Source organism: Malus domestica, chromosome 02 (assembly GCF_042453785.1).
Source record: "Malus domestica chromosome 02, GDT2T_hap1".
Lineage (NCBI taxonomy): Eukaryota > Viridiplantae > Streptophyta > Magnoliopsida > Rosales > Rosaceae > Malus > Malus domestica.
The window spans coordinates 32,381,031-32,407,457 of NC_091662.1; the positions used below are offsets into that span (position 1 = coordinate 32,381,031).

The 26,427-nt window shown below is 35.4% G+C and overlaps 2 protein-coding genes and 2 long non-coding RNA genes across 6 annotated transcripts in view; 2 read left to right on the plus strand and 2 right to left on the minus strand.

The window, feature by feature from the left end:
- The window catches only part of LOC103410624 (MATH domain and coiled-coil domain-containing protein At3g58270-like), a 50,549-nt gene extending 45,916 nt beyond the window's left edge, over positions 1-4,633 (minus strand). The window contains exon 1 of one of the 2 annotated variants that reach the window (XR_011578504.1): positions 4,480-4,516. Coding sequence is in view for 1 of the 2 variants with exons in the window: in XM_029095239.2 (XP_028951072.1) it covers positions 4,480-4,604 (125 nt within the window). In the remaining variant the exon portion in view is untranslated. Of the gene's footprint in view, positions 1-4,479 lie in introns of both variants that reach the window. The other variant, XM_029095239.2, reaches the window with a different exon arrangement.
- Positions 4,634-6,915: 2,282 nt separating this feature from the next.
- On the minus strand, positions 6,916-20,581 carry LOC108174923 (MATH domain and coiled-coil domain-containing protein At3g58370-like). Of its 2 annotated transcripts, none has more exons than XM_029095255.2 (6): positions 20,363-20,581; positions 9,763-9,836; positions 9,494-9,640; positions 9,049-9,224; positions 7,885-8,049; positions 6,916-7,776 (listed from the first exon to the last, which is right to left on the minus strand). In XM_029095255.2, exons 3-6 carry the CDS (start codon positions 9,622-9,624, stop codon positions 7,181-7,183), a joined length of 1,068 nt encoding a protein of 355 aa, XP_028951088.1. In that variant the 5' UTR covers positions 9,625-9,640; positions 9,763-9,836; positions 20,363-20,581; the 3' UTR covers positions 6,916-7,180. The 2 variants fall into 2 exon arrangements, with proteins under 2 accessions (XP_028951088.1, XP_028951082.1); XM_029095249.2 differs by having other exon boundaries at positions 6,916-7,821.
- A 468-nt stretch (positions 20,582-21,049) lies between these two features.
- Positions 21,050-23,218, plus strand: LOC114821820 (uncharacterized). The gene is made up of 3 exons (XR_003769662.2): positions 21,050-21,137; positions 21,628-21,704; positions 23,151-23,218. It is a non-coding gene; the product is annotated as an uncharacterized lncRNA (long non-coding RNA).
- Positions 23,219-23,798: 580 nt separating this feature from the next.
- On the plus strand, positions 23,799-26,281 carry LOC114823785 (uncharacterized). Its single transcript, XR_003771733.2, has 3 exons — positions 23,799-23,918; positions 24,153-24,226; positions 26,146-26,281. It is a non-coding gene; the product is annotated as an uncharacterized lncRNA (long non-coding RNA).
- Positions 26,282-26,427: the final 146 nt, after the last annotated feature.

Sequence of the window (26,427 nt, forward strand, 5' to 3'; positions counted from 1 at the left end):
TGCCTTCAAGAGTTATGTTGATGATATTTTCAGTAAGGTTTTCCACGTCATAACTATCTTCTGCATAAACTAAGCATAGAAAAACCAAACATTAAAAATCATTCAAATTATGAGAAGTTTACCAAAATAATTATGAAAAAAAATAAAACAATAGTACTATACCATACTTTTATTAAGTATAAACATAAGATTTTGTGGTATCCACTAGCGTAAATATTTTAAATTGAAGATCGAATTCAATCATTGTATTCATATAAGGTCAAGGAGTGTAGTTGTAAAAAATCATCAAAATCGGAGTTAAATTAACCGTTAAATCGTGATTTTTCGTTTATAACCGTCGAAAAGTTTTGTCCCGTTACGTGCTCTCTGAATGTTTGTTTTTTGCAATTTTTGGCGTATGCGATCTCGAAATATATACAAACATGTGTGACGGTTAGATCATTGAAACTAGTTTCGTATAATGAGTATCCCATCAAAACAATAGATTCACTAATACTTAAGAGTTTATTCATACTTTTATTAAGTATAACATAAGATTTTGTGGTTTCCACTAGTGTAAATATTTTAAATTGAAGATCGAATTCAATCACTGTATTCATATAGGGTCAAGGAGTGAAGTTGTAAAAAATCATCAAAATCGGAGTTAAAATGACCGTTAAATCATGATTTTTCGTTTATAACCGTTGAAAAGTTTTGTCCCGTTACTTGATCTCTGAATGTTTGTTTTTTGCAATTTTTGGCGTATGCAATCTCGAAGTATATATAAACATGTTTGACGGTTGGATCATTGAAACTAGTTTCGTAGAATGAGTATCCCATCAAAACAATAGATTCACTAATACTTAATAGTTTATTCAAACTTTTATTAAGTATAGTATAAGATTACTAGTGTAAATATTCTAAATTGAAGATCGAATTCAATCATTGTATTCATATAGGGTCAAGGAGTGTGGTTGTAAAAAAACATCAAAATCGGAGTTAAAATGACCGTTAAATCGTGATTTTTCGTTTATAACCGTCGAAATGTTTTGTCCCGTTACTTGATCTCCGAATGTTTGTTTTTTGTAATTTTTGACGTATGCGATCTTGAAGTATATACAAACATGTTTGACGGTTGGATCTTTGAAACTAGTTTCGTAGAATGAGTATCCCATCAAAACAATAGATTCACTAATAAGTAATAGTTTATTCATACTTTTATTAAGTATAATATAAGATTTTGTGGTTTCCACTAGTGTAAATATTTTAAATTGAAGATCAAATTCAATCATTGTATTCATATAAGGTCAAGGAGTGTAGTTGCAAAAAATCATCAAAATCAGAGTTAAAATGACCGTTAAATCGTGATTTTTCTTTTTATAACCGTCGAAAAGTTTTGTCCCGTTAATTGATCTCTGAATGTTTGTTTTTTGTAATTTTTGACATATGCGATCTCGAAGTACATACAAACATGTTTGACGGTTGGATCTTTGAAACTAGTTTCGTAGAATGAGTATCCCATCAAAACAATAGATTCACTAATACTTAATAGTTTATTCATACTTTTATTAAGTATAACATAAGATTTTGTGGTATCCACTAGTGTAAATATTTTACATTGAAGATCGAATTCAATCACTGTATTCATATAAGGTCAAGGAGTGTAGTTGTAAAAAATCATCAAAATCGGAGTTAAAATAACCGTTAAATCGTGATTTTTCATTTATAACCGTCGAAAAGTTTTGTCCCGTTACTTGCTCTCTGAATGTTTTTTTTTTTGAAATTTTTGGCGTATGCGATCTCGAAATATATACAAACATGTTTGACGGTTGGATCATTGAAACTAGTTTCGTAGAATGAGTATCCCATTAAAACAATAGATTCACTAATACTTAAGAGTTTATTCATACTTTTATTAAGTATAACATAAGATTTTGTGGTATCCACTAGTGTAAATATTTTAAATTGAAGATCGAATTCAATCATTGTATTCATATAAGGTCAAGGAGTGTAGTTGTAAAAAATTATCAAAATCGGAGTTAAATTAACCGTTAAATCGTGATTTGTCGTTTATAACCGTCGAAAAGTTTTGTCCCGTTACTTGCTCTCTGAATGTTTGTTTTTTGCAATTTTTGGCGTATGCGATCTCGAAATATATAAAAACATGTTTGACGGTTGGATCATTGAAACTAGTTTCGTAGAATGAGTATCCCATCAAAACAATAAATTCACTAATACTTAAGAGTTTATTCATACTTTTATTAAGTATAACATAAGATTTTGTGGTATCCACTAGTGTAAATATTTTAAATTGAAGATCGAATTCAATAATTGTATTCATATAGGGTCAAGGAGTGTAGTTGTAAAAAATCATCAAAATCGGAGTTAAAATGACCGTTAAATCATGATTTTTCGTTTATAACCGTCGAAATGTTTTGTCCCGTTACTTGATCTCTGAATGTTTGTTTTTTGCAATTTTTGGCGTATCCGATCTCAAAGTATATATAAACATGTTTGACGGTTGGATCATTGAAACTAGTTTCGTAGAATGAGTATCCTATCAAAACAATAGATTCACTAATACTTAATAGTTTATTTATACTTTTATTAAGTATAATATAAGATTTTGTGGTTTCCACTAGTGTAAATATTTTAAATTGAAGATCGAATTCAATCATTGTATTCATATAAGGTCAAGGAGTGTAGCTGCAAAAAATCATCAAAATCAGAGTTAAAATGACCGTTAAATCGTGATTTTTCTTTTTATAACCGTCGAAAAGTTTTGTCCCGTTAATTGATCTCTGAATGTTTGTTTTTTGTAATTTTTGACGTATGCGATCTCGAAGTATATACGAACATGTTTGACGGTTGGATCTTTGAAACTAGTTTCGTAGAATGAGTATCCCATCAAAACAATAGATTCACTAATACTTAATAGTTTATTCATACTTTTATTAAGTATAACATAAGATTTTGTGGTATCCACTGGTGTAAATATTTTAAATTGAAGATCGAATTCATTACTTGTATTCATATAGGGTCAAGGAGTGTAGTTGTAAAAAATCATCAAAATCAGAGTTAAAATAACCGTTAAATCGTGATTTTTGTTTATAACCGTCGAAAACTTTTGTCCCATTACTTGATCTCTGAATGTTTGTTTTTTGCAATTTTTGGCGTATGCGATCTCGAAGTATATACAAACATGTTTGACAGTTGGATCATTGAAACTAGTTTTGTAGAATGAGTATCCCCTCAAAATAATAGATTCACTAATACTTAAGAGTTTATTCATACTTTTATTAAGTATAACATAAGATTTTGTGGTATCCACTAGTGTAAATATTTTAAATTGAAGATCGAATTCAATCATTGTATTCATATAGGGTCAAGGAGTGTGGTTGTAAAAAATCATCAAAATCGGAGTTAAAATGACCGTTAAATCGTGATTTTTCGTTTATAACCGTAAAAAAGTTTTGTACCGTTACTTGCTCTCTGAATGTTTGTTTTTTGCAATTTTTGGTGTATGCGATCTCGAAGTATATACAAACATGTTTGACGGTTGGATCGTTGAAATTAGTTTCGTATAATTCGTATCCCATGAAGTTCAATGGTGTGTGTGTATATATATATTTATTTATTAAGTAGATTTAAATCTATTTATTTTGTATGTATAATTATTATAGTTTTTAGGGGTATAAAATTTCATATATATATATATATAATTATTATAGTTAATATTTTGGGTATAATTATTATAGTATATATAATTATTATAATTATTATAGTTAATTTAATATATATATATATATATAATTATTATAGTTTTTAGGAGTATAAAATTGTTAAATTAATATATATATATAATTATTATAGAATTTTTTTAGGGTTATAAATTATTAAATTAATATTCTGTTTATCGTGTATCGTGTTACCCACGTGTATACCTGAACAAACCCGTTATCTTAACAGGTGCTTATCGGGTTACCCGATAACGACCCGTTTCGTTATCGTGTCGACCCGAACACCTGTTAATTTCGTGTCGTGTCGTGTCGGGTTATCGGGTCGTGTTAGGAATTGCTAGGCCTATGTATTACTACATTTATTAGGCATGTTTTATTGTAATTATATATTAGGCCATTAATTCTCCCTTACAATTTGTATGGAATTAATTGTGTAAATCAAACATTCAAATAGGGGTGTTTTGGGCATCAAAATTTTTTAAATGTGTAAATTCAAATATAATTAATGAATTTGTTGATGTGGAATCTAGTCAATGAGTTTTATTCGAATAAAAAACTTATGTCGGATTTTATATGGAAAAAATTAAGTTTTAAGGGCTAAAGTCATATTTTCATAAAAAAAAATTAACCACTTATATTATAACACCTAGTGTATCGAGCTGTCTTCGCACGTTGAAAATTTTCTCATGAACTTGGAGGAGCTCAAAAGAACAAAAAATAAAATAAAACAAAACGAATCTTGAGAAAATAATAAAAATACCATTTGAAACCAGCGATGGTGAAAACGTCGGAGTAATTCTTGCCGGTCTGGAGCTTAGAGAAGTTTTCGATCAGCCATGTGAATGTCTCAGACACAATCTCTTCCCCTGCCTTCTTGATGTTCATCTACAAAACAAAAGAAAAAAAGATTAAAATCAAACACCCACACAAATGTAAACAAACGTGCAAATGATCGACGATGATAGACGATGAGAGAGACAAATAGATGTAACTTCAGACCACGATTCTGATGAGTGAGAGAGAGGGAGGAAATACACTCCATCAGAGCACTACACTCCAGCTCTTGGGGCTGTGCGGACAACCTCCAATTTTTATAATGCCCCGGTCAAAAAATGTTCAACAGGGTAACGTTTATCCTGATTGTCTAGTATGGTGTGGGACCCACAAAACAGTGGATAAGCATCGGGATTTGTTTGTAACTGTCCTTTTGAGTAATATTAGGGAGGATAATATTTTTATATCATATTGGTGTACTATATGATATGGTTAATTATTCATATAATCAATATCTAATGAGATAAACTCATTAATTGATATTTAATATGTACATATCATTTGCTACAGTGCATCATATATCTCTCTGCGTTTCTTTTTTCTTTTTGTCGAAAAAAGAATTTGTTCAATTTAAAGTTTGAGATTGTAAGAGTGTTTAATAAAATTAAATATTCTCCTAACTTTTAATATAAATATATTGTTGTATAAAAAAATAACTTGATTAAAATATTCTAATTTTTCTCGCTACAGTGGTGGGGTGCTTGTTTGGTGGCAATTATGACCATAGAAATGTGGTGGTAACAAAGATGGTGGTGACGGCCACTGCGACTACTTCAATGGTAGCAGTATATATAATAATGTCTTTCAGTTCTCGTTATATTTGTTTCTAAAAATTACATCACTTATTAATCACTTGTATTTCTTATGCATACTCTCGTCCTCAAGTCTGGCTTCTCTTCCCTTTGGAAGAAAAAACCCACCACCTCCATCTTCCTCAACCCAACCTTACCACATCCCCTTGCTGAATCCAACTCCACCATCACCTCCACATGTCAATTATCTTTCAAGAAAATGATTTTTGCACTATTTTTTTTCACTTTCTATATAATTTTTTGTACATTCTGCATATTTTTCTATTTTCTTAACATTAAATTAAACAAATTAAAGGAGAATCAAGATCAATTAAGAACTTGTATGCAAAAAGTGAAAGAATGCGTCCACAAAACCTCCGTTTTCGAATTTCTTAATGGGTTTGTCGATTTATATTTTGATTTTGTTTGTTCTTTTGATTTATCCTCAACTTGGTCCTTGTTTCACCTCACTTGAAAGATTGTCCTCAATTAATTGTACAGTCTAGTATTTCGTTTTTTGGAATGCCAGATAGCTACCTTCTCTATTTCCTTTTTTTTTTCTATTTATCTTTTGCACTCATCACTTAACACGTGTATTTCACTAACAAATTAAACTACATAATGCATGCTTTTAGTTGGAAAATTAGAATTGTGATTTTAATGCACTAATTATGTAGTTTAATTTGTAAGTGGAATACATGTATCAAGTTATGAGTAAGAAAGATAAATTGGGAAAGGCAAATAGAAAAGATAGGTACCATTTGTTTACTTTTTGTAACTAGTTAAATAAAGGTTTTCAATTCTACATATAAATAACGAGGATGTTTATTATTTGTCTTGAGTTTGATACTTGTTTATGGTTGGCTCATGATGTTGCTCGGCCCAATTCCCTTCTCCTAAGCTGAAATTGAAGGAATTTCTAAAAAAATTATTTCCCATGTCTTTTTCTAGGGAAGGAAAATGCCTATATAAGTAACATTTCAATTGTCAATGAGGACATAATTCTCATAAATTTATGCTTTTTTAGTTAAAATGATCCCTAAGATTTGCATAACACATCACTTTTGGTCCATGAGATTGAAAATCAATAGAAATGTTCTAAACTTTCCTATCTTCATTTTGATATATTATAGGTCGAATTTGGTTAAGAAAAGATTGAGTTACGAAGCCTTAAAAATTGCCCAAACTTTTGGCCAAGAGCTCCGGGACACTTAACAGAGTTTTTAATGGCATGACCAAAATAATGGATAGTGGACAGTCTCATGGACCGTTTCTATTGATTTTCAATTTCAGAGACCATTTTGGTTAAAAAAAGCCTAAATTTACTCAATACTAGCCGCGACCTATACACCATGTGTGAACAGTTTTTTTTTTTTTTTCTTTATTTTTTCAATTGAATTGACATAGTTACAGTTTTTCTCTCATTAGAGAGATTTTTGAAACTTTGGTTAAAAGGTTGACAAGGTGGTGTTATGAGTGATGTTCCTTTTGTTTGATGGATTGACCTTACAGTTCAGGTGACGCTGTATTCTTACAGAGAAATTAAAACAACACAATAAAACTAATAAAGCTTGTGCGATAATCACCCTCAACATATTAAATAAGACACAAGAACTTCAAAACATGAAAATAAGCAAGGTTTGCGCTACATAAACAACAACCAAAAGTTCAGATATGCTGCAAAATAAAGACAACTAAAAACATATTGTCCAATTCCAACAACCTAGTTAACTATTGCATACCTAAAAACTGGAAAATTTGCAACACGAAGTACGAAGGCAAGGCATCATGTGCCGTAGACATTGTCATAGAGAAAGCCTTACAAAATAAGGCTAGCTAAATGCCATACCCTAACGGGCCATCCATGTCAATCCCATTGATGTCTTGCTCTGCCTTTGTCAAGTGTTTTTTCACTACTGCATGATCAATCGTTGTAGCAGCTAGTGCAGCCCTCCGCCTTTTCAGTTCATTCGCCAAAGCCTCCACATCATCTCTCAGCCTCTTCAATCTGCCTGCCTTATGTACAAACCTTGTCATATCGAATGCAGATTCAACATGAGGCTTCAACCATGCCAAATCAAACTTGAAGCTCTCAAGCTCCTCCCACAGAAGTTCAAGGCGGTTACAAGCATCCAGGGTCATATCCTTTACCTTTGTAGTTTTCAGAAAATGCAGAAGCCGACCCAAAGCTGTGAATGCACATTCTGAATATTTCTGACTTCTTTTATGCATACAGACAATCAGCTCAGGATGCGAGTTACAGACTCCCTCTAGCAGTGGCACAAAAACTTTCTCTATTTGCCCTAAACCCCTAAAATCCACAAGCTCTTCAATTGTGGTGTTTGGGACTTCTCCAAGTGCCCGGGCTAGGGAAGGGTCAGTAGGGCTAGCGACTGGGGGCTCAGTGTGAACTTGTCCCGAACCTTGTGCATCTTGGAAGGGGGCAAACAACAGTTCAGAGCATGGCGCGTTAGGTTCTGCAGAAGAGGTTAGAGCTTGCTCATGATTCACATATGAAAATTCAATAGTTGCAGAAATACCTGTTCCTTGGTGTTCAACCTTGATTGGGAAATTAAGATTGGCTTCAACAATACATACATCATTGACAAGATAACCAGCACTTTTGTCATAAAGCTCGCTGATAGGCATGAATGATGTGAAGCCCCACTCACTGTTGATTTCATTGAACTCTTGGGGAACACTACCTGCGAACCAAAATATCAAGGAAAGAAAAAACGAATATGTAAAGGGCATCACCAGACAATAAGGAAACAATAACAAAGGAGGACCATGTCAAAGTTACTACAGAAGTGTTCTGATACATTTAAATTCAATCAACAACAACGAGAAAGCCTTATCCCACTAAGTGAGGTCGGTTATATGAATCCTAAAATGTCATTGCCCTTGGTTTTGATACATTTGAATTCAATCAATGATAAAAAAAAATAAAAATAAAAGCTAGTAACAACAATAACCATACATATAACCATGTTGAAAAACTTAAATCACACATGATATAATATTGTAACTGAACTAAGAACTAAAACTACAATTCATTTTATTCTCCAACACCTCAATCCCTGGAGCATAAGTGGAACTACAACCCACTTACTGTACGACAGAAAGATATATGGAGGTACCATTATAACTCCGTCTTGACTCAGTAGGAACATAGATTCACGTTGTTCTTGGTACAGATATTCACACTATGCTTAGCGAGACACAATGTGCTATTCCCGTTGTAATGGTAATGTTGTAGGGCTATGCTGCTCATGTTGAATAAAAATCTCATTTTACAACTCTACTAGAAGCATAAAAGAACGGGAAAAAAAAAAAAAGGGTGTATTCTTTTTCTTTTTTTTTCATTAGTTAAATTTGGGGATGGGGGGAATCGAACTTGGGTGAGGTGGGAGTTTTCTTAGCTCTAGTACCTCTACAACTAGGGCCCCATCTTCAAAAAAGGTGTATTCTACAGAAGGTTCAATTTGTCATAGATTTCGAAACAAAACATCTCAAATGAATGTAGTATTGTCTGCTATACTAAAACTGGATCATAATATATGAACCCTAAGTTGTGACTACGAAAGTAGCGGTAGCTCTAGCATGAGGTCTGTAATTCCGTATACTACTATTGCTGGCTAGCCTTGGCATACAAGATAAGACAATATCAGAGAAAAACACAAACATGTATGGTAAGAAAATACCCTTTGGAGGCCATGTTTTGGAGTTCTTGGTGTCAAGTTGATTGACCAGGGTCATGCTAAAATGGGCAAATCTACTCCACTCCTTTGGCAATGTCGAAACATCTCCAACACCCAAATACAAAGACAACTGCTCTGCAAGATTTGTGTCCTTCCACCCTTGACATAAAAGCATCCGCCTGATAATAAACACACATCCACAATTATATTACGGGGTGCAACTCGAGTGGATTGGGCAGGTTAGAATAAAGTCCCAAGTACAAAGAAATATTAACCTAGAGAAAAGGAAATCTACTAGCTACACTAGTGACCAAGGAATCCCCATTCACATTCCCAAGCCAACAAAAATATCCGCTTTGCTAGGGGACGGGGAAACATCACACTAAAAATCTGAGCATGCATGCAAGTGAAGAGGAATAGGAAATGCTGAAAACAAAAGCATACGTACCACTTAGAACCACCGACGACAAAAACTTGAGAGTAAAGTTTCTCCTTGTCCATCTTAGAGAAGTTCTCGATTCTCCATTTCAATGTCCCAGATACAAGTTGGTTCTGATTCCCCTCTCTAATCTTCTCCATTCTACTAAGCAAAAATCTAGAAATAGTAATTTGATATTACATGCAGTAGCAAACAATTAGTTCCCATCCTACAATGGTTGACTGAGAGTCTATAGAGAGAGAGAGAGAGAGAGTCTATAGAGAGAGAGAGATATATACCTTTGGATATCCGGTACGGTGATCAAATAGACAGCTAGACAAGTTTTGATAGAAATAGAGGAATATCACAAGTCCTGCATTTTTCGACCAAAATCCACAAAGAATTACAACTGCAGCATTTTGGCGCGTTATAGAGATCAAAATTTCAGCTTTTTATAACATATTTGATTACACACTTGTACGCAACACTAAATTAAGTTAAGGGTAATAATGCTAGGAAGACTAAATTTGTAAACTAAATGATGTGTCACCAATAGAAATGAACATGTTTACCAACGCTTAAGTAACAAACTAATCATCAACTTTCATGTTTTTTAATTTCCAAAATTTTGTGTACAACTATAGTTTTCAAAATTTTCTACAAATTTAGTCTCCCTTACATTACCCTTAAGTGAATTATGCACTAAAAATCCATTTATACACTTTCTTATTGGGTAATGTTAGGGAGACTAAATTTGTAGACAAAATTTTGAAAACTAAAGGACATGGAAGTTGATTGGTTTATTACTTGAGCGTTGATAAACGTGCTCATTCCTATTAGTGACACATCATTTAGTTTGCAATTTTTGTCTCCAAATTTAGTTTCCCTAACATTACCCTTTCTTATTATACAACATAAAACTTCTTCCTTTTTTTTTTTGGCAAACATAAAAAATTATTTTTCAAAATAGATCATTATAATAAATGAATAAAGTTACTAATTGTTGTAACTTTCCTAGTTTAAGTGTGATTGTATAATTCTTAGATTTGATTTGATTCTAGTTGTTCTTTCCTATATGGACTTGTATTCCTTGGGGTTGAAGGATTTCTTCTCCCTCTTATTACTATAAATAAAGGCACTATGTGGGAAGGAATAACACACACATTCCTCCATACAATTCTACAAACACATCTCTCTCTTTTCTCTCTTTACCACTGATCCCCTTCCCACTGTCAGATAAAATAGGCTACAACACGTTATCAGCACACTCCTACTGATGCGCTTAGGAATCTGACGTGGAAGCTTTCTACATCAAACCAGTTCATCAATATTATCACGCAAACAGGTTCTTCCAAAACAACAGTTTTTATCTCAATATTTTTGCAGCCTAGATAGCATGAACATTCACCATAATGCATGATCAAACTTTACGTTCTTTGATTTTTAATTCTACATAAATTGTGTATGCATTATATTCATAATTGTTGAATTATGTGAATTTGATATTGCCATGAATTGCATCAAATATATGTTCATTTATTCAAATTATACATGCAATTGAATTGAATTGAATATATTTTTTTTTTTTTGGATTTGTTTGAACCCAAAGCCGAGACCATGGAGCCCCGCAAGTTTCCAAACCCAAAACCTGACACCATCACTGGTGTCACCACCGATTTTTGACACAAGCATGGCCTGCAACCATGCCCAGCCCCATAGCTGCTTTCTCGACGACCTGAAGTGGTCCCAGCCAAAATTGTGGCTGAGATTTTTGAAATCTCGTCGGAGTTCAAAACCCTAACTCGAACTCCAGGGTTTCTTGGTTCATCGACGTTGAGTTTTGACTCCCCATCACCTAGGAAGAGGTTCTACGGTAAACCATACCCCTCCGACCGCTACCAGAAGTGACGAGGGCTGGGCTGTTCTTCTGATCCAAAAACCAAGTCCTTTGGGCTTTGGCTCTTCTCGGCCCAAATCTAAACCTAGATTTGGCTTTTAGTTTTGCTGTCACTAGCCCTATCTCTCAGTCCACTTGCGACGCCAGCCCAATTGGGCTTTGGTGTCCCCGTGTCCCTACTGCAACAGAACCAAGCCCTTGCAGAGCTTTCCAAGTTCCATGCACCCAACCGCACCTGATCCCAGCCCGTAGCTAATGATCTTGTACCCTGGCGTGTGACACACTCGATCCGTGCCTATCTGTCTTGGGCCTACAGCCCAGTCGACCCCAACCCAGCCTAATTTTTGGGCTTGGGCCGCATGTTTCACATTACTCAGGCTACCCGTGGGCTTTGGGCTATTATTTTGGGCCTCGAGTTTAATTGCCTAATTATTTTTAGGCCCACTGGGTTTTATAATTTTTTCACCCACACTTTAAATTTGGTCCAAAGTCTAAATAATTAATTCAATTATAATTATAGACCTGAAGTTCTATTTGCATATTTTCTTGTTACATATTTTTGTATATATATTTGCGTTTGTCTGCAGGAACATATGAACCTGAAGTTCATAATTATTTCGAAACTTGAAGTTTCTAGAAACATGCCTTGTTTGAAAACCTGAAGTTTTCCTTAAAAACATCACCCATGAAAACCCGAAGTTTTTCATGCAAATTTTAACCAATACATGTCTATTTGAACCTCAATTTTCTACTCCTATGTGAATGGAGTGATGTTTCTCCATTACACTAACCATATCTTCTCCATCTATTTTGTGATAGGAACATGTCGAATTTGAACAAACTCGACTTCACCGCTTTAGAGGTCTCTGGAAGGAACTTCCTCACTGTAAAGAATTTACGTCCTGCCATTGAAGATGAGACGGACAACTCGGTTGGAAAAGCTAAGAAAGCCACTACATGATCTTCATCCAAAGACATATTCATGATGCCCTGCAAACTGAGTACCTTGCTGAAAATGATCCACGAGCACTATAGGTCACTTTGGCTGATCGTTTTGATCACCAAAAGGACATCTTATTGCCTGAAGAATGACATGACTGGCATCATTTGGGCTTCCAAGACTTTAAGTATGTTAATGAATATAATTATGATGTTTGTCAAATCTAATCACTTCTCAAGTTTTGTAACGAAACTTTGACTGAAGATGATCTCCTGGAAAAGACCTATTTGACCTTCTCTACTACTAATATTGTCCTGCAGCACCAATATAGAGCTAAGAAGTTCACTGAGTTTTCAGATTTGATCTCTGTTTTACTTCTTGCTGAAAAGCAGAATCAGCTATTCATGAAAAATCATCAAGCTCGACCTACTAGGGTGACTGTTGTGCCTGAAGCGCACTATAGCACGAACCAACGCCCAAAACACCAAAAGAGGCATGGTAGGGGCAGCTAGAAGCCACCCTAACAAGGTCAACAAGCCCATATGAAAGAGGAAACAAAGCCCACAAGCACGCTAACCTTACTCCCAAGGCCCCAAACTTCAAGAATAAAGGCAAGCACATGAAACCATGGATGCAAACATGTGTTATCGTTGTGGTACAAAGGACCATTGGTCCTGTGTTTGTTGAGCTCCCTAGAAGATTGTAGTTGAATATCATTATCATTGTAAAAAGTTTGAATCAAACTTTGTGCAAGTGGACAAACTGAAGAGTACCAAGATGGAGGTTTCTAACTTTCAAGAGGCTGTTACCCCTATGGAAGATTAGAATCTTAGACATAAACTATTTTTCTAGTTGAAATTTAGACATTAAGGTCGAATTCCACAGTAGTGGCCGAACCCCACCTTGTGTTTTTTGGTTAAATTTTGAACAATTTTCCTTTATGTTTGGACTATTTGTTGGTGATAGTTCGTGGATATTAATTTTTAATTAATTACCGTCCTTGGATACTTAAAATTATTTTGAATGGATATTTATTTTTTTAGAACTTTTATGCATGTGACCGATTCAAATTAATTTTTCATTTTAGGTATGACTAGTGGGGAAGTTAGTTGTCTGGCAAATAGTGCAACCACGCACACCGTTTTGCGTGAACGCATCTATTTCACTAACTTCATACCAAAGAAGGCACCTTTGACAACCCTCTCAGGCCTATCCAACCTAATCGATGGATACGGTAAGGCACGTATAATGTTGTCCAATGGTACAATTTTGACCATTGATAAAGCACTTTATTCTCCACATTTTGGAAGAACGTTGTTGAGTTTTAAAAACATTAGAGATAACAATTACCATGGTCTGTATATTACGGCCATACGCTCCATAGAGAAGATGGAGCGTATCCCGAATGGTCTGTATATTACGGCCATACGCTCCATAGAGAGCCACTATGTGGCCGACCCTATCTCTGGGACCGCGCACCAAATTACACTTTAGCATGATCGTTTGAGAAATCCTGGATGAATAGCAATGCATCGTATCCTTAAATCATCACATGGGCATCCACTAACCCAAAGCTTAGGTTCGATTCAAGGAATCGCATGTCAAACCTGCTCCATGAGAAAACTTATTATTAAGCCTTCTTATGACAAGATTCATTTGAATCCTCCTATTTTTCTACAAAGGATTCAAGGGGGACATTTGTGGACCGATTCACCCTTCATGTGGACCATTTAGATATTTTATGGTTTTGGTTGACACCTCCACACGTTGGTCACACGTGTGCTTGTTGTCCACAAGGACCGTTGCATTCTCCAAATTGTTGGCTCAAATTATCAAGCTCAGGGCTCACCACTCTGATTATTCGATCCAATCTATTTGATTGGATAATGCTGGAGAATTCATATCTAAACCTTTTGATGACTATTGCATGTCGGTTGGGGTTGAAGTTAAACATCCAGTACCCCATGTTCACACCCAGAACGGCCTGGCAGAGGCATTCAATAAGCGTTACAAATGATTGCTCAATCATTGGTCATACGTACTAAGCTCCTGATCACTACTTGGGGCCATGCAATATTGCACGCAACCATGTTGGTCTACTTGAAGCCTGTTGCGACCCAACCATATGGCGCCATTCAGTTGGTTACCGTATACGAACCCAACATATCTCATTTGCACGTTTTTGGTTGTACGGTCTATGTGCCAATTTCACCGCCTTTACATACAAAAATGGGGCCTAAGCGAAGGATGTGAATCTATGTTAGATATGATTCTCCTTCGATCATTCGTTACTTAGATTTTTTGACAGACGATCTGTTTCGTGGATTGTCACTTCTATGAGACAGACTTCCCGTTGTTAGGGGGAGATAAGAACGTCAATGTTCCTGAAGAACGACCTGAATTATTGTGGACGACTCCTACTTTGTCTCATTTAGATCCCCGCACCGCTTAGTCTGAAACTGAAGTGCAGTGTATATTAAATCTTCAAAACATAGCTCAAAGCATGCCAGATGCTTTCACCAATCTAGCGTCAGTGACAAGATCACATATTCCAACTACAAATGTGCCTGCAAAGATGGATGTACCAAATGTACGACAAACTTCCCTCCTGGAGGCCCGCGATGCCACTTTGGCCAATCCATGTACATTAGCGGTTAGTTAATCATCTGCCCTTACACATGGTTCAAAAGATTCACACCCCCAAAAAGGAAACCCACAACACAGGTACCTGAAGAGCTTACCGTGAATCCGATTGTCATCTGTTTATTCTATCCAACTTATGAGGAAATTCTAGATTACGAAAGTGTCCTTGAAGAGACAAATCCACATCTCGATAATCATAAGATTTCGGTCTATTATGCTAGCTTAGATGATGTGTGGTGTAGAAATAAGATGATCGTCGACGATGCATTAGCATATGTAATAGCTACTGAGATCATGTTGAGCGATGACATTAAACCTCGTTCCATTGATGAATGTTGAAGTAGAACCAATTAGTCAAACTGGAAACAAGCAATCCAAGTCGAACTCGATTTGCTTGCGAAACGTAAGGTGTTTGGACCTGTAGCTCCTACTCCTTCACATGTGAAGCTCGTTGGCTACAAGTGGGTTTTTCGTTCGGAAGCAAAATAAGAAGAGTGAAATTGTGTGTTATAAAGCTCGTCTTGTTGCGCAAGGCTTCTCACAACACCCTGAGATTGACTATGACGAAACTTATTCACCCGTTATGGATGTAATTAGTTTTCACTACCTTATCAGTTTGGTAGTTTTGGAAAAACTGAGTAAGCAGCTGAAGGGCGTAGTAATTGCATATCTCTATGGGGATCTTGATATGCAAATTTATATGAAAGTTCTTGAATAACTTACATTGACTAGATCAAAATTTTCAAACCCCGGAATACGCTTTCAATTCAACTAAGGTGTTCACTCTACCGATTTGAAGCAATCCGAAAGAATGTTGTATAATCGTCTGAGTGAGTATTTTGCTAGTTAGGGATACGTGATCAATGAATTATGCCCTTGTGTGTTCATTAAGAAGTCACATTCTGGTTTTGCGACAGTTGCAGTATATGTCGATGACATGAACTTTATTGGAACTCCTGAAGAGCTCGCGAGAACAGTCATACACCTGAAGTCAGAATTTAAGATGAAAGATCTAGGAAATACTTGATACTGCCTCGATCTCGAGATAGATGACCTATTGGATGGAATCTTAGTACAACAAATGAACTACACCCAGAAGGTGTTGCGCCACTTTAATGAGGGCAAATGGAAGCCTTCGAGTACTCGTATGGTCATTCGATTGCTAGATGTAAAACAAGATCCCTTCCGTCCGAATGAAGATGATGAAGAGATTTTGGAGCCTGAAGTTCTTTATCTGAGTATGATAAGCACTTTATTGTACTTAGCTTAATGCACTAGACCCAACATGTCTTTCGCTGTTAATCTTTTGGCAATATACAGTAATGCTCCAACACACAAACATTGGACTAGTGCTAAAGACAGTTTCCGTTATCTAAAGGGTAATACGAATTTGGGCTTGTTATATCCCTACAGAGACTTGAGTGATGTTACACCCATCGCTTTTCGAGTCGATTCTCACCTTGTTGGTTATGTCGACGCATGATACTTATCTGATCCGCACAAAGTGCATTCTCAAATGGGTTATGTCTTTACCGTTGGAGGCATCGCAACTCTTGGAGGTCAGCTAAACAAACCTTAGTTGCCATTAGGTCTAACCATGCTAAATTCTCGCCTTACATAAAGCAAATCGGGAATGTTTTTGGTTGAGAGCAGTTGTGGGCTATATTCGAAGCTCCTGCCATCTTTACCCCGTCGTTGATGTCATGACGACCTATGAAGATAACGTAGCATGCATCGAACAACTCGAGAAGGGTTACATCAAGGGAGACAACACCAAGCACATTACGTCGAAGTTCTTCTTTTAACATCAACAATAAGAGCATCAGAATATTGAAGTCACGCAAATCCATTCACAAGACAATCTGGCCAATCTCTTCACCAAATCACTACCGAAGATGATGTTTCAGAAGCTTGTTCAAGGAATTGGTATGCGTAACTTTCTAAGTTGTAACATTGCTAGTTCTCTTTGGAATTGTGTCAAACTCAAGGGGAGTATTCTGCAGCATACTTGCTTAATCTTAATGTACTTTTTTTCCCTACTATTAGAAGCATTTTTCCCACTGGATTTCTGCTACCTAACTAGGTTTTAACGAGGCACCCACCCTAGGTTGATCATATCCTCGATAACGTCTCGTAAACGTTTCATTAGACTTTGCATTTCTCACTCATTTTTCCTTAGACTATGGATTTTAGCCCTACTCGGGTTTTTGCCACAGCTTTAGGGTTTTTTAGTGAGACTTACTTCTTTATGCAAGTTCCTACCTTATTGAGAATAGCGTTGTTCCCAGAGTCAGTGTTGACGAGTCGACTTCCTCAACTTCTACATGATGCCGAATCTACCTTGAGTATTTACGCACTCAAGAGGGAGTGTTGTAAACTTTCCTCGTTTAAGTGTAATTGTGTAAATCCTAGATTAGATTTGATTCTAGTTATTCTTTCCTATATGGACTTGTATTCCTTGGGGATGAAGTATTTCTTCTCCCTCTTATTACTACAAATAAAGGCACTACATAGGAGGGAATAACACACACATTCCTCCATACAATTCTACAAACACATCTCTCTTTTTTCTCTCTTTGCCGCCGACCCCCTTCCCCCTATCAAATAAAATAGGCTACAACACTAATGATTTTTTAATCTTTTTTAGGTCTTAAATCAGCAAGTTATGTTGAAAATGAATTCTACATTGACGGGAGAATGAACTTTGCATGGTCTTGTGAGTAAGCTAGGCTACTTTCCATATTACCTATTAGATTTATGGTGGAATTTCAACTTCCTTCAAAGCAGGTTGTCCCACACGTGTACCATGTCACATCATTTGTGTTCTTCACATGTTTGACATGAAAATTCGCCACATGTGAGGTGACATGTTAAGAATAAATATCACACTGATGAGAGAATGGACCTTGCATGACCTTATACGTAAGTTGGACTACTTTACATATTACCAATTAGATTTATGGTGAAACTTCAACTTCCTTTATGGTATCAAAGCAGGTTGTCCCACATGTGAAGTCCAACAGCTACATGTGCACCATCTCACCCCATTTGTGTTGTCCACGTGTTTGACTTTATGAGTTTGACATTATTTATTCATACCCTAATAATGTGATTATGAGTTTTGTGATAAAGTGTGATCATACTGTATAGGTTCTCCGAATATTTTATATTGACATGAGGCCATGATATGCAATTAGGTGTCAATCATGGTCTATAATGGAACTAAAATTGTGCACATATATTAATAGAGGCCAAATTCATCGGAATTGCCCATGATCTCTCGCAAAGGGAGAAAGGGTTTGATTAGAGGTGTAGCTGAATCTACGTTGACAGCCTACATATCTCCAAAAAAGAGAATCAAACCACTGGTGTAGTTCTGAGAAAGAATAGTGTGATGTTTAATGCATTGAGAACCATCCTTGACGAATAGCTTATGACGGGGCATTAAGGAGATGAGTTCTCCATGGACGTATCTGTGCGTAGACCGTGAAGTGTATGGAACTCCATGGACGTATCCACGCGTAGACCGCGAAGTGTATGGAACACTAGCCTCTGTTCAACTTAGAGAAAATATGAGAGAGATGTATCCGTAGTTGTCATTGATTGATTTATTTTAGAGATAAATGCCCAAGCAAGAGTATTTATAAAATCTTCAGAGTCCTTGTAGGGAGAGTAGTCCCAATTAAATTGGGAGAATATCTAGAAGGGAATCTAGGATAAGATATCCAACCTTTGTGGGATCACGACTACTTGCCTAACCTCCAAGCTATCTTCCTTTGACTTAAACTAAGGTTTCCTTACTTGGGAGACAAGTAATATCTGCAATGTGCTTAAGCCTAGTTTGTCTAACTACTACTGTCTAACTTCACTTGGTATTCTAATTTCGTTTGACTAGTCTGATATGACTATGACTATCTGACTAAGAAGGCTGCCTGGTCAGACCTAACTAATACGCCTATAAAAGTAACTTGTTCCAATCCACATCAGGTCTCTTAGCTTGTTTGCTTGAGTGTCACATGCTATGAGCATTCCGGTCCTTTTTGCCACCCAAGGTGCCATGTGTCATGGGTAAGGAAAATCGTCGCCCCATATTCTATGAGCCCCAGACAATAATTATTATTGTCTTCACTAAGATGATGAGTTCAAAATATTTTAAATTCAAGTAAACAATTAAAAGAACATCTTATTACTCATTGTCTCGCCAATTAGAAGCTAATAGATCTCGTAGCCAAGGATTATATGAACACAAAATAATGGAGCAGTTAGTTTGATTAATTTGATTGAGATCGAAATTAAATTGAAATAGTTTCAATTAATTAATTTGACGTTTATACATCTCAATGGGCCTTATAATAGCTTTGGGATTAGTCGGACCTATAGTGTTTGAACCCATTGCGTTTACTTAAATTATTATAAGATGACTTGAAGCGCAAATGTGGTCCAAAAAGCCCATTATCCCATTTTCGCCAAAATTTGTAGAGGGAGAGACTTTCACAAATTCTTATATTCCCACTCATCCGCTCAGTTTTTATTAAGTGATGCATGCCTTTAAAAAAGAAGCAACTAGAGTTTGTTAGAGAAAAGTTCAACCTCCATCAAACTTGAACTTGAGCGTGAAAATCTGACTCCTTCACCATAAAATTGGGTGCACTGGCTTCCACTCTTTCTCTACGTCTATTATTCGTCTCAAACACTAAAAGGTGTAGAGACATTAGAGTTTTTACTTTAGAACATAAAGGAGAATCTAGACAAGGTGGATCCATGTGGAGAGGAATTGGTGAAATACCTAAATAGGTCATGAAATCAAGATCCAAAGGTTAGTGTTTATATTCATCTCTTTGCCTTGATTTTGAAAAATCATGTGGATACACTAACAAAATCTTGAAGGGGATTTACTTTATTAAACATAGCCCTTGCTTCTATTTGCCTTATCTAGCTTTGCATTTTGATTTCATTGTTAGATCTAGATATGCATGTTAGATTATATGTTAAAATTCTAAAATCTCAAGCATCCCTAAGAATTAGAATAGTATGTCTTCAAGATTTGCAAATAACAAGGGATTTATATTAGCTAGAAATGAACTACAACAAATTATTCAAAGGGCTACAAATTAGTAGATACAATCCTTGCTCCATACATAGATTGAAAAAATTCACATACCCTAGAGAAATCTATATTTGAGATTGAGCTTTTATATAGACAAGAACAGATAAATAGAACTGTGCATCTGTTCCTGAAGAGACAAACTAATTCTTCAATTTGAATCGAAAATGGTTTCATCAAATCAAATAGTATTGAACACACATTTCTATGAACAGTCACATACCAAAAGAAGCACCATTTAATAAGAATCAAATTCTCTAACATATATGACACACGCGCGCACACACATACACCATAGATCTGGAAGATTCTTACCTTACGGTTGTGCCTAGACTCCGATCGACCTTCAAATTTAAGTTCTTTTTGGCATGGATCTCTTCTCGAACCTCAAAATTTAAGTCTTAGATAGATTCCACTCGAGGTTTATAATGGCTCGAGAAATTTTGGTAGCAATTTCTTCCCTTTTTAGTTTGGTGTAGGCATGTATGATGGCTGAGAGAACAAGAAATCTAGAGAAAAACAATTTCTCTGTTTAGGGCAGTTGGAAAATCTCAGTACATGATGATTATATAGTGTCTCAGTCACTAAAACTTTTCTCCAAATACCCTAGCTAAAAACCCCTTCAATAGTTCATTAATTGAACATTTTTCATGCTACTTAATTGTTATCTCAAATCAAGCCCATTACAGTTCTGCCCATCAAAGATTAAAATCCAATGGTGGGAATGGTGTATTAGGAAGGGCAATTTTGTCCTCTCGGTTTTGAGCAAATTAGGGGCTAGCCGGGTAGGTTTGCATTTGTTATCATTCAATGAGGGTTTCAAGGATGGAGGCTCTGAGATAGATAGAGAGGGAGAGGGGGAGGGAGACAAATAGAGACAGAGACAGATCGCGATGGAAAGAGAGCGAGGGGGAGGGGTAGGGGTCTCAGTGCCATTGCTGTAGATGGATTTCACAAGTGGGAGAGTGAGGATGGTCTAAGAAAACCATAGGGGTCGTTAGGATTTGAGGGAAAGGGGTAGGGGTCATGAACAGAGACAACTGAGGGTGATGTGTGCCTGATCTTGCGATGCATGCTGGGATTTCCAAAGGTAAGTTCATTTTTTTAATTCGATTCCTTACTGTTAGCTTAGATTGTCAACATTTCTGCCTTTTTACTGTGAATTATTTTCGAATTTTTTAGTACTGTTAGGTCAGCTTTTGGGGGATGGATATATCTCTATTTATTCCCTTATTTGTTTCATTTTCTCTCATTTTGGGGATTCATCTCTCTTTTCTGTGTATTTGTTCTTTGTTTTAAGGTCTTTTTTTTTTGTGGGTTTTCGGTTCGTTAATTTGTGACTCTATATTTAGATTTTTCGTTCTTATATGATTAAATCAGTATTGGGTTTTGGTTGTTAAAAATATGATTTTTTTTGCTTAAGCTTCTTGCTCATTTTTCTGGGATTTTAGGCTTTCAGTTGTAAGGGTAACAGAGAACCCTAAAATCCCAAAAATCGGTATTGGCATTTGTATTAATGAATTTCCATTTTCTCTCCCAAAATAATTTGTTAATTGGAAATTGTTTTCTTTCTGCTAAAGGTGGTGTAGAAATTGGATTTACATCAAATTGCACTCAGAGGAGAAGCCAAATAAGTTATGTGCATCATCTGCATCAGGTAAATTAAATGAAATCAAATTCCCCTACTTTATCATGAATTCTCAAGAAAATATCAGTATGCAAAACTGTTGTTTATAAGAGTTTATAAGAGAACATTACCCTCTATATATCTATATATCCATATATGCATCATATATGCATATGAAGCAACTTAGAAATGAAAGACACACAGCCAGTGTGTGCATGCGTACAAAAACAGAGACATTGAGAGAAATAGCTTAATTTGAAACGATCCAAGAAGAATATAAATAAAGATTTTGTATGGGTTCAAACAATCCTCATAGGTTATGTTCCAATTGACTGATGTTGCAACAGATACTATAACGACCTGTCCCTAAATTTTAAGGTTTTAATAATTTTAATTTGTGAATTTATGAAAATGCCCTTCGAAACAAATACATTGACTTTTGTTGACTGTCTTGTCGTGTCACGTAAGATTCGTTTTCTTGATGTATCCTCGTAGTACTCGTCGCTACGAGTGCGTGAGCGCAAATTAAACGTAATTTGGAGTTATAACGAAAGAGTTATTAACAAATGAAGTCGAGGACAAAATAGTAAATTGATTAATTTCTAGAAAGCTCCAGATTTTTGGAGCAAAATCTGGAAAGCCACGTGTGTGGCCCAAATTGAATAAAAAAAGAAATGGATGGTTAAGAGAAGAGATAAAGGAGAGAAATGAGGGGTGGGACGCCCATTCAGAAGAGGAGAGAGAAGAGAGAAGAGAGTGACCAATGGGAGAGGAGAGAAGATAGTGAAGGGGAGAAGGAGAGGAACTCATCGAGTTCCCCTTTACTTGTACCTGACCCGGCAGCATCCATGTTTTCATATGCCATTCAGGCTATTTTTCTGGTGAATCACGTCCTACCACCACTACCAAACATCTACCCGACCTCCCCTCATTCATTTCCACCCAAAATCCACCTAGATTGACCCCGTTTTGAGCAAGAATGGAACCCGTAGGTTCCGAAGGTGTCATGGCGGAGATCCACTCGTGGGTTCCGAAGGTGTCATGGTAGAGATCCACCCATCGTGAAAGCATCATCAACCATTACCACCATCAAACCACTCACCTTGAACCCAGGAACAAAGCCTAAACAAGTTTGGGGGTGTTAGAGTTCGAATCGAGGTTGAATCAAAGCACACCTAAATCTAGGGTCCGACGGGTTTTCGTGAAATTGGGGCTTTTCCCAACCAAATTGGCTTTGGTTGCATGTATGAAAGTTGTTCCTCTCATCAAGATATTTATTCCTGTCAAATTTTGGAATTTTTTGAGATGTTGGATTTTCCGGCGAGTCGGGACGGCCGACCGTCACGTGCGGCGGCGCGTGTAGTGGCATGTGGAGGAAAAAACATGAGGTTCCTCGACATGCCGAATCCGCCATCCGTTTTCCAAAATTATAACGTTTTAGTAGAGTTTTGCTAAAAGGTCCCTAATTGTGTTTAGGCGAGTTGGCGGGAAGCAACGCTATTCTTGATAGTTCGATCAACTTTCGGGCAATGGAAAACTAGTGAGTGGACCCCTTATTAAATATATTTTTTTATAAATTATTAACCTAGCATGCATTTCATATTTCATGCATTGAATATGCTTTATATTATGTTTTCTGGATTTTCTATAATTATGGATTATATAGAATTCATGATCTAATTAAAATAGCTTTATGAAATATTTTTATAAATTATTAACTAGCATGCATTTCATATTTCATGCATTGAATATGCTTTATATTATGTTTTCCGGATTTTCTATAATTATGGATTATATAGAATTCATGATCTAATTAAAATAGCTTTACAAAATATTTTTATAAATTATTAACTAGCATGCATTTCATATTTCATGCATTGAATATGCTTTATATTATGTTTTCCGGATTTTCTATAATTATGGATTATATAGAATTCATGATCTAATTAAAATAGCTTTACGAAATATTTTTATAAATTATTAACCTAGCATGCATTTCATATTTCATGCATTGAATATGCTTTATATTATGTTTTCCGGATTTTCTATAATTATGGATTATATAGAATTCCGAATTTCCAATAATTATGGATTTTCTATAATTATATTATGCTATTTTATACAGTTTCACCTACAGGTGATGGACAGGCTATTCAACTTCACCTTCGGGTGATAAACAAGTTATTCAGCTTCACCTTCGGGTGATAAACAAGTTATTCCGCTTCACCTTCAGGTGATGGATAGGTACTGCCTTTGGGCGACCATGATACCCCTAGTTGAGTACTTCACGGATATGATTTATAGAGGTTTTACAAATGTTTTACATGGCATACTAGGGTTTTCATAAAACCTATATGTAATTATATATATGTTTTCAAAGCAGAGGGTTATTATGTTCATAAAGAAAATGGTTTTCTTATTATTAGTATTATTATAAACTTTGGTCCACTCACCTTTTCTGTTTTGCGCCCACTTCAGGATTTAGATTCAAGGCACACGATCCCGACATCAGGACTTTACAACTTAGTTATCCTCAAGTCTTCTCAACATAGGTATCATTTCCTTGTTCATATCTTTTCTTAGTAATCCTTCCATATTATTCTTAGTAGTTGTATGCTCTGACACGTTCCTGCTATGGTATTTTACGTTTTAATTGCATATCTTTTACTTATATGCATGTTTAAAATGGCTTCGTCACCCTCGTGTGTCGGACAACACGTGCCTACCCTGATATTTGGGGTTATCGGGGTTAGGGCATGTCAGTTTATTTTATGGGAGACTTTGGATGCGGTCCTTAACAGTACTATGAATATTCTTTGATTGAAACCTTGTTGATTTTCAAATTTTGATCAAAGTCCCTGAAATTAATGTGATAATTTATTTCTATGTAAGTTACTATATTTTTTAAATTAAAAATTAAAAAATTTAGTTGTTTGTATAAATGAGATTTTAAATAAAAAACCATAATTTGTGGGATTAAAAATATTACAATATAAATATACCATTGTGTGTGTGTGTGTATAAACATGGGTACATTCATCAAAATTAACCAAAAAATTATTGTATAAAATATGGGTACGTTCTTCAAAATCACAAAAAAAAAAAATATTAGGCTTAATAACATAAGTAAATTTCTTCGATTAAACTTGACATATATACATTTTAAAATCAAAGAAAAAAGAATGTACCCATATAAGTTTAAAATGGATTAGAAAAAAATTGAATAGATTTTATATAAAAAAAATGGCACATTTTACATATAACAAATTGCTATATTTAAGAATGAGTACATTTTAAGATTAAAAATTTTAAAAATTACATGAATGGGACATATAATTAGCATGGGTACATTTAGCCAAAAAAAAAAGGGTACAAATAAATAAATAAAATCTGGGTACAAATACAAATAAAACTTTAAAAAATATGGGCACAAAAAGAAATTAATATATGGGTACAAATTAAAACTGAAAAGAAAATTGGTATAAATTAAAAATGGGTACAAACTAAAACTAAAAATATATGATAAAAATTTTAATCATTAACATAAATATACTAATTGTAACATTTTTAACATTAAATGAATATATTTAGAAATAATTAATATTTTATTATTGAAATAATTAATAATATTATTAATATCCAAAGACCTTGATAAAAATTTGAAAAAGAATAGGATTTTAATCAATGGAATAGCAAAATGAAGGATGAGAACCTAATTTCTCCTTATTTTATTGTAACATCCCACATCGACCAACAGAGAGGGGGTGATGTGCCTTATATGCACATACCCACCTTCTATAGCACGAGGCATTTTGGGGACTCACTGGCTTTAGGTTTCACCGGAACTTCGAAGTTAAGCAAGTTTGGGCGAGAGCATTCCCAGGATGGGTGACCCATTAGGAAGTTACTTGTAAGTTCCCAGAAACAAAACTGTGAGGGCGTGGTCGGAGCCCAAAGCGAACAACGGTTTTGTTTCTGGGAACTCACGAGTAACTTCGCAGTGGGTCATCCATCCTGGGAATGCTCTCGCCTGAACTCACTTAACCTTGGAGTTCCGATGGAACTCGAAGCCAATGAGTCCCCAAAAGGCCTCGTGCTATAATAGGTGAGCATGTACATAAAAGGCGCATCACCCCATCTCCGTTGGTCGATGTGGGATGTTATAGATACCTAATGCATACTTCTATATTATTGTCCGAGTGGGAAAGTGTTTTTTTGTTAAGGTAAATGAACCATACTAATGTAAACATAATGAAAATTGAAAGCCTTTAACTAAAATGGATGGGTTAGGATTTTTAATGGAAAAGACATTTAGCTAAAGTTCACTTGCACTTTCTCAAGAACAATGCCCTCTGCGTTGGAAGCACGATGGATTCGTTTGGTGTATCGGTATTGGCATTCGTATTAATGAATTTCCATTTTCTCTCCCAAAACAATTTGTTAATTGGAAATTGTTTTCTTTCTGTTGAAGGTGGTGCAAAAATTGGATTTACATCACAACAAAGAGAAGCAAAGGGCCTTGAAATCAGTCTTCGGACTTACAAGTATCAGTTTTTTTTTTTAAGCATGTTGGCTTAATTTGGCTCTATGAAAAACTTGAAACTCATTCATTAGCATCTACTGAGTTCTTTGTATGGATTGGAGCTTGGTTTTTAGCCCTGGTTTCAGCCACATTCATCAAAATAGGACTAAATATGGGAATGAAAATTTGTCCAGTTTTATGTTTTTATATCAGTCTATTTCTATGAATAAA

What these genes read in the sequence shown, in the direction of transcription:
- LOC108174923 (XM_029095249.2), bottom strand. Translation starts at nt 9,624, where the DNA reads ATGGAGAAGATTAGAGAGGGGAATCAGAACCAACTTGTATCTGGGACA. An exon ending in GTCGTCGGTGGTTCTAAGTG is followed by an intron (nt 9,225 to 9,493) that starts GTACGTATGCTT and finishes GTTTATTATCAG; the next exon opens with GCGGATGCTTTTATGTCAAG. An exon ending in CAAAACATGGCCTCCAAAGG is followed by an intron (nt 8,050 to 9,048) that starts GTATTTTCTTAC and finishes TTTGGTTCGCAG; the next exon opens with GTAGTGTTCCCCAAGAGTTC.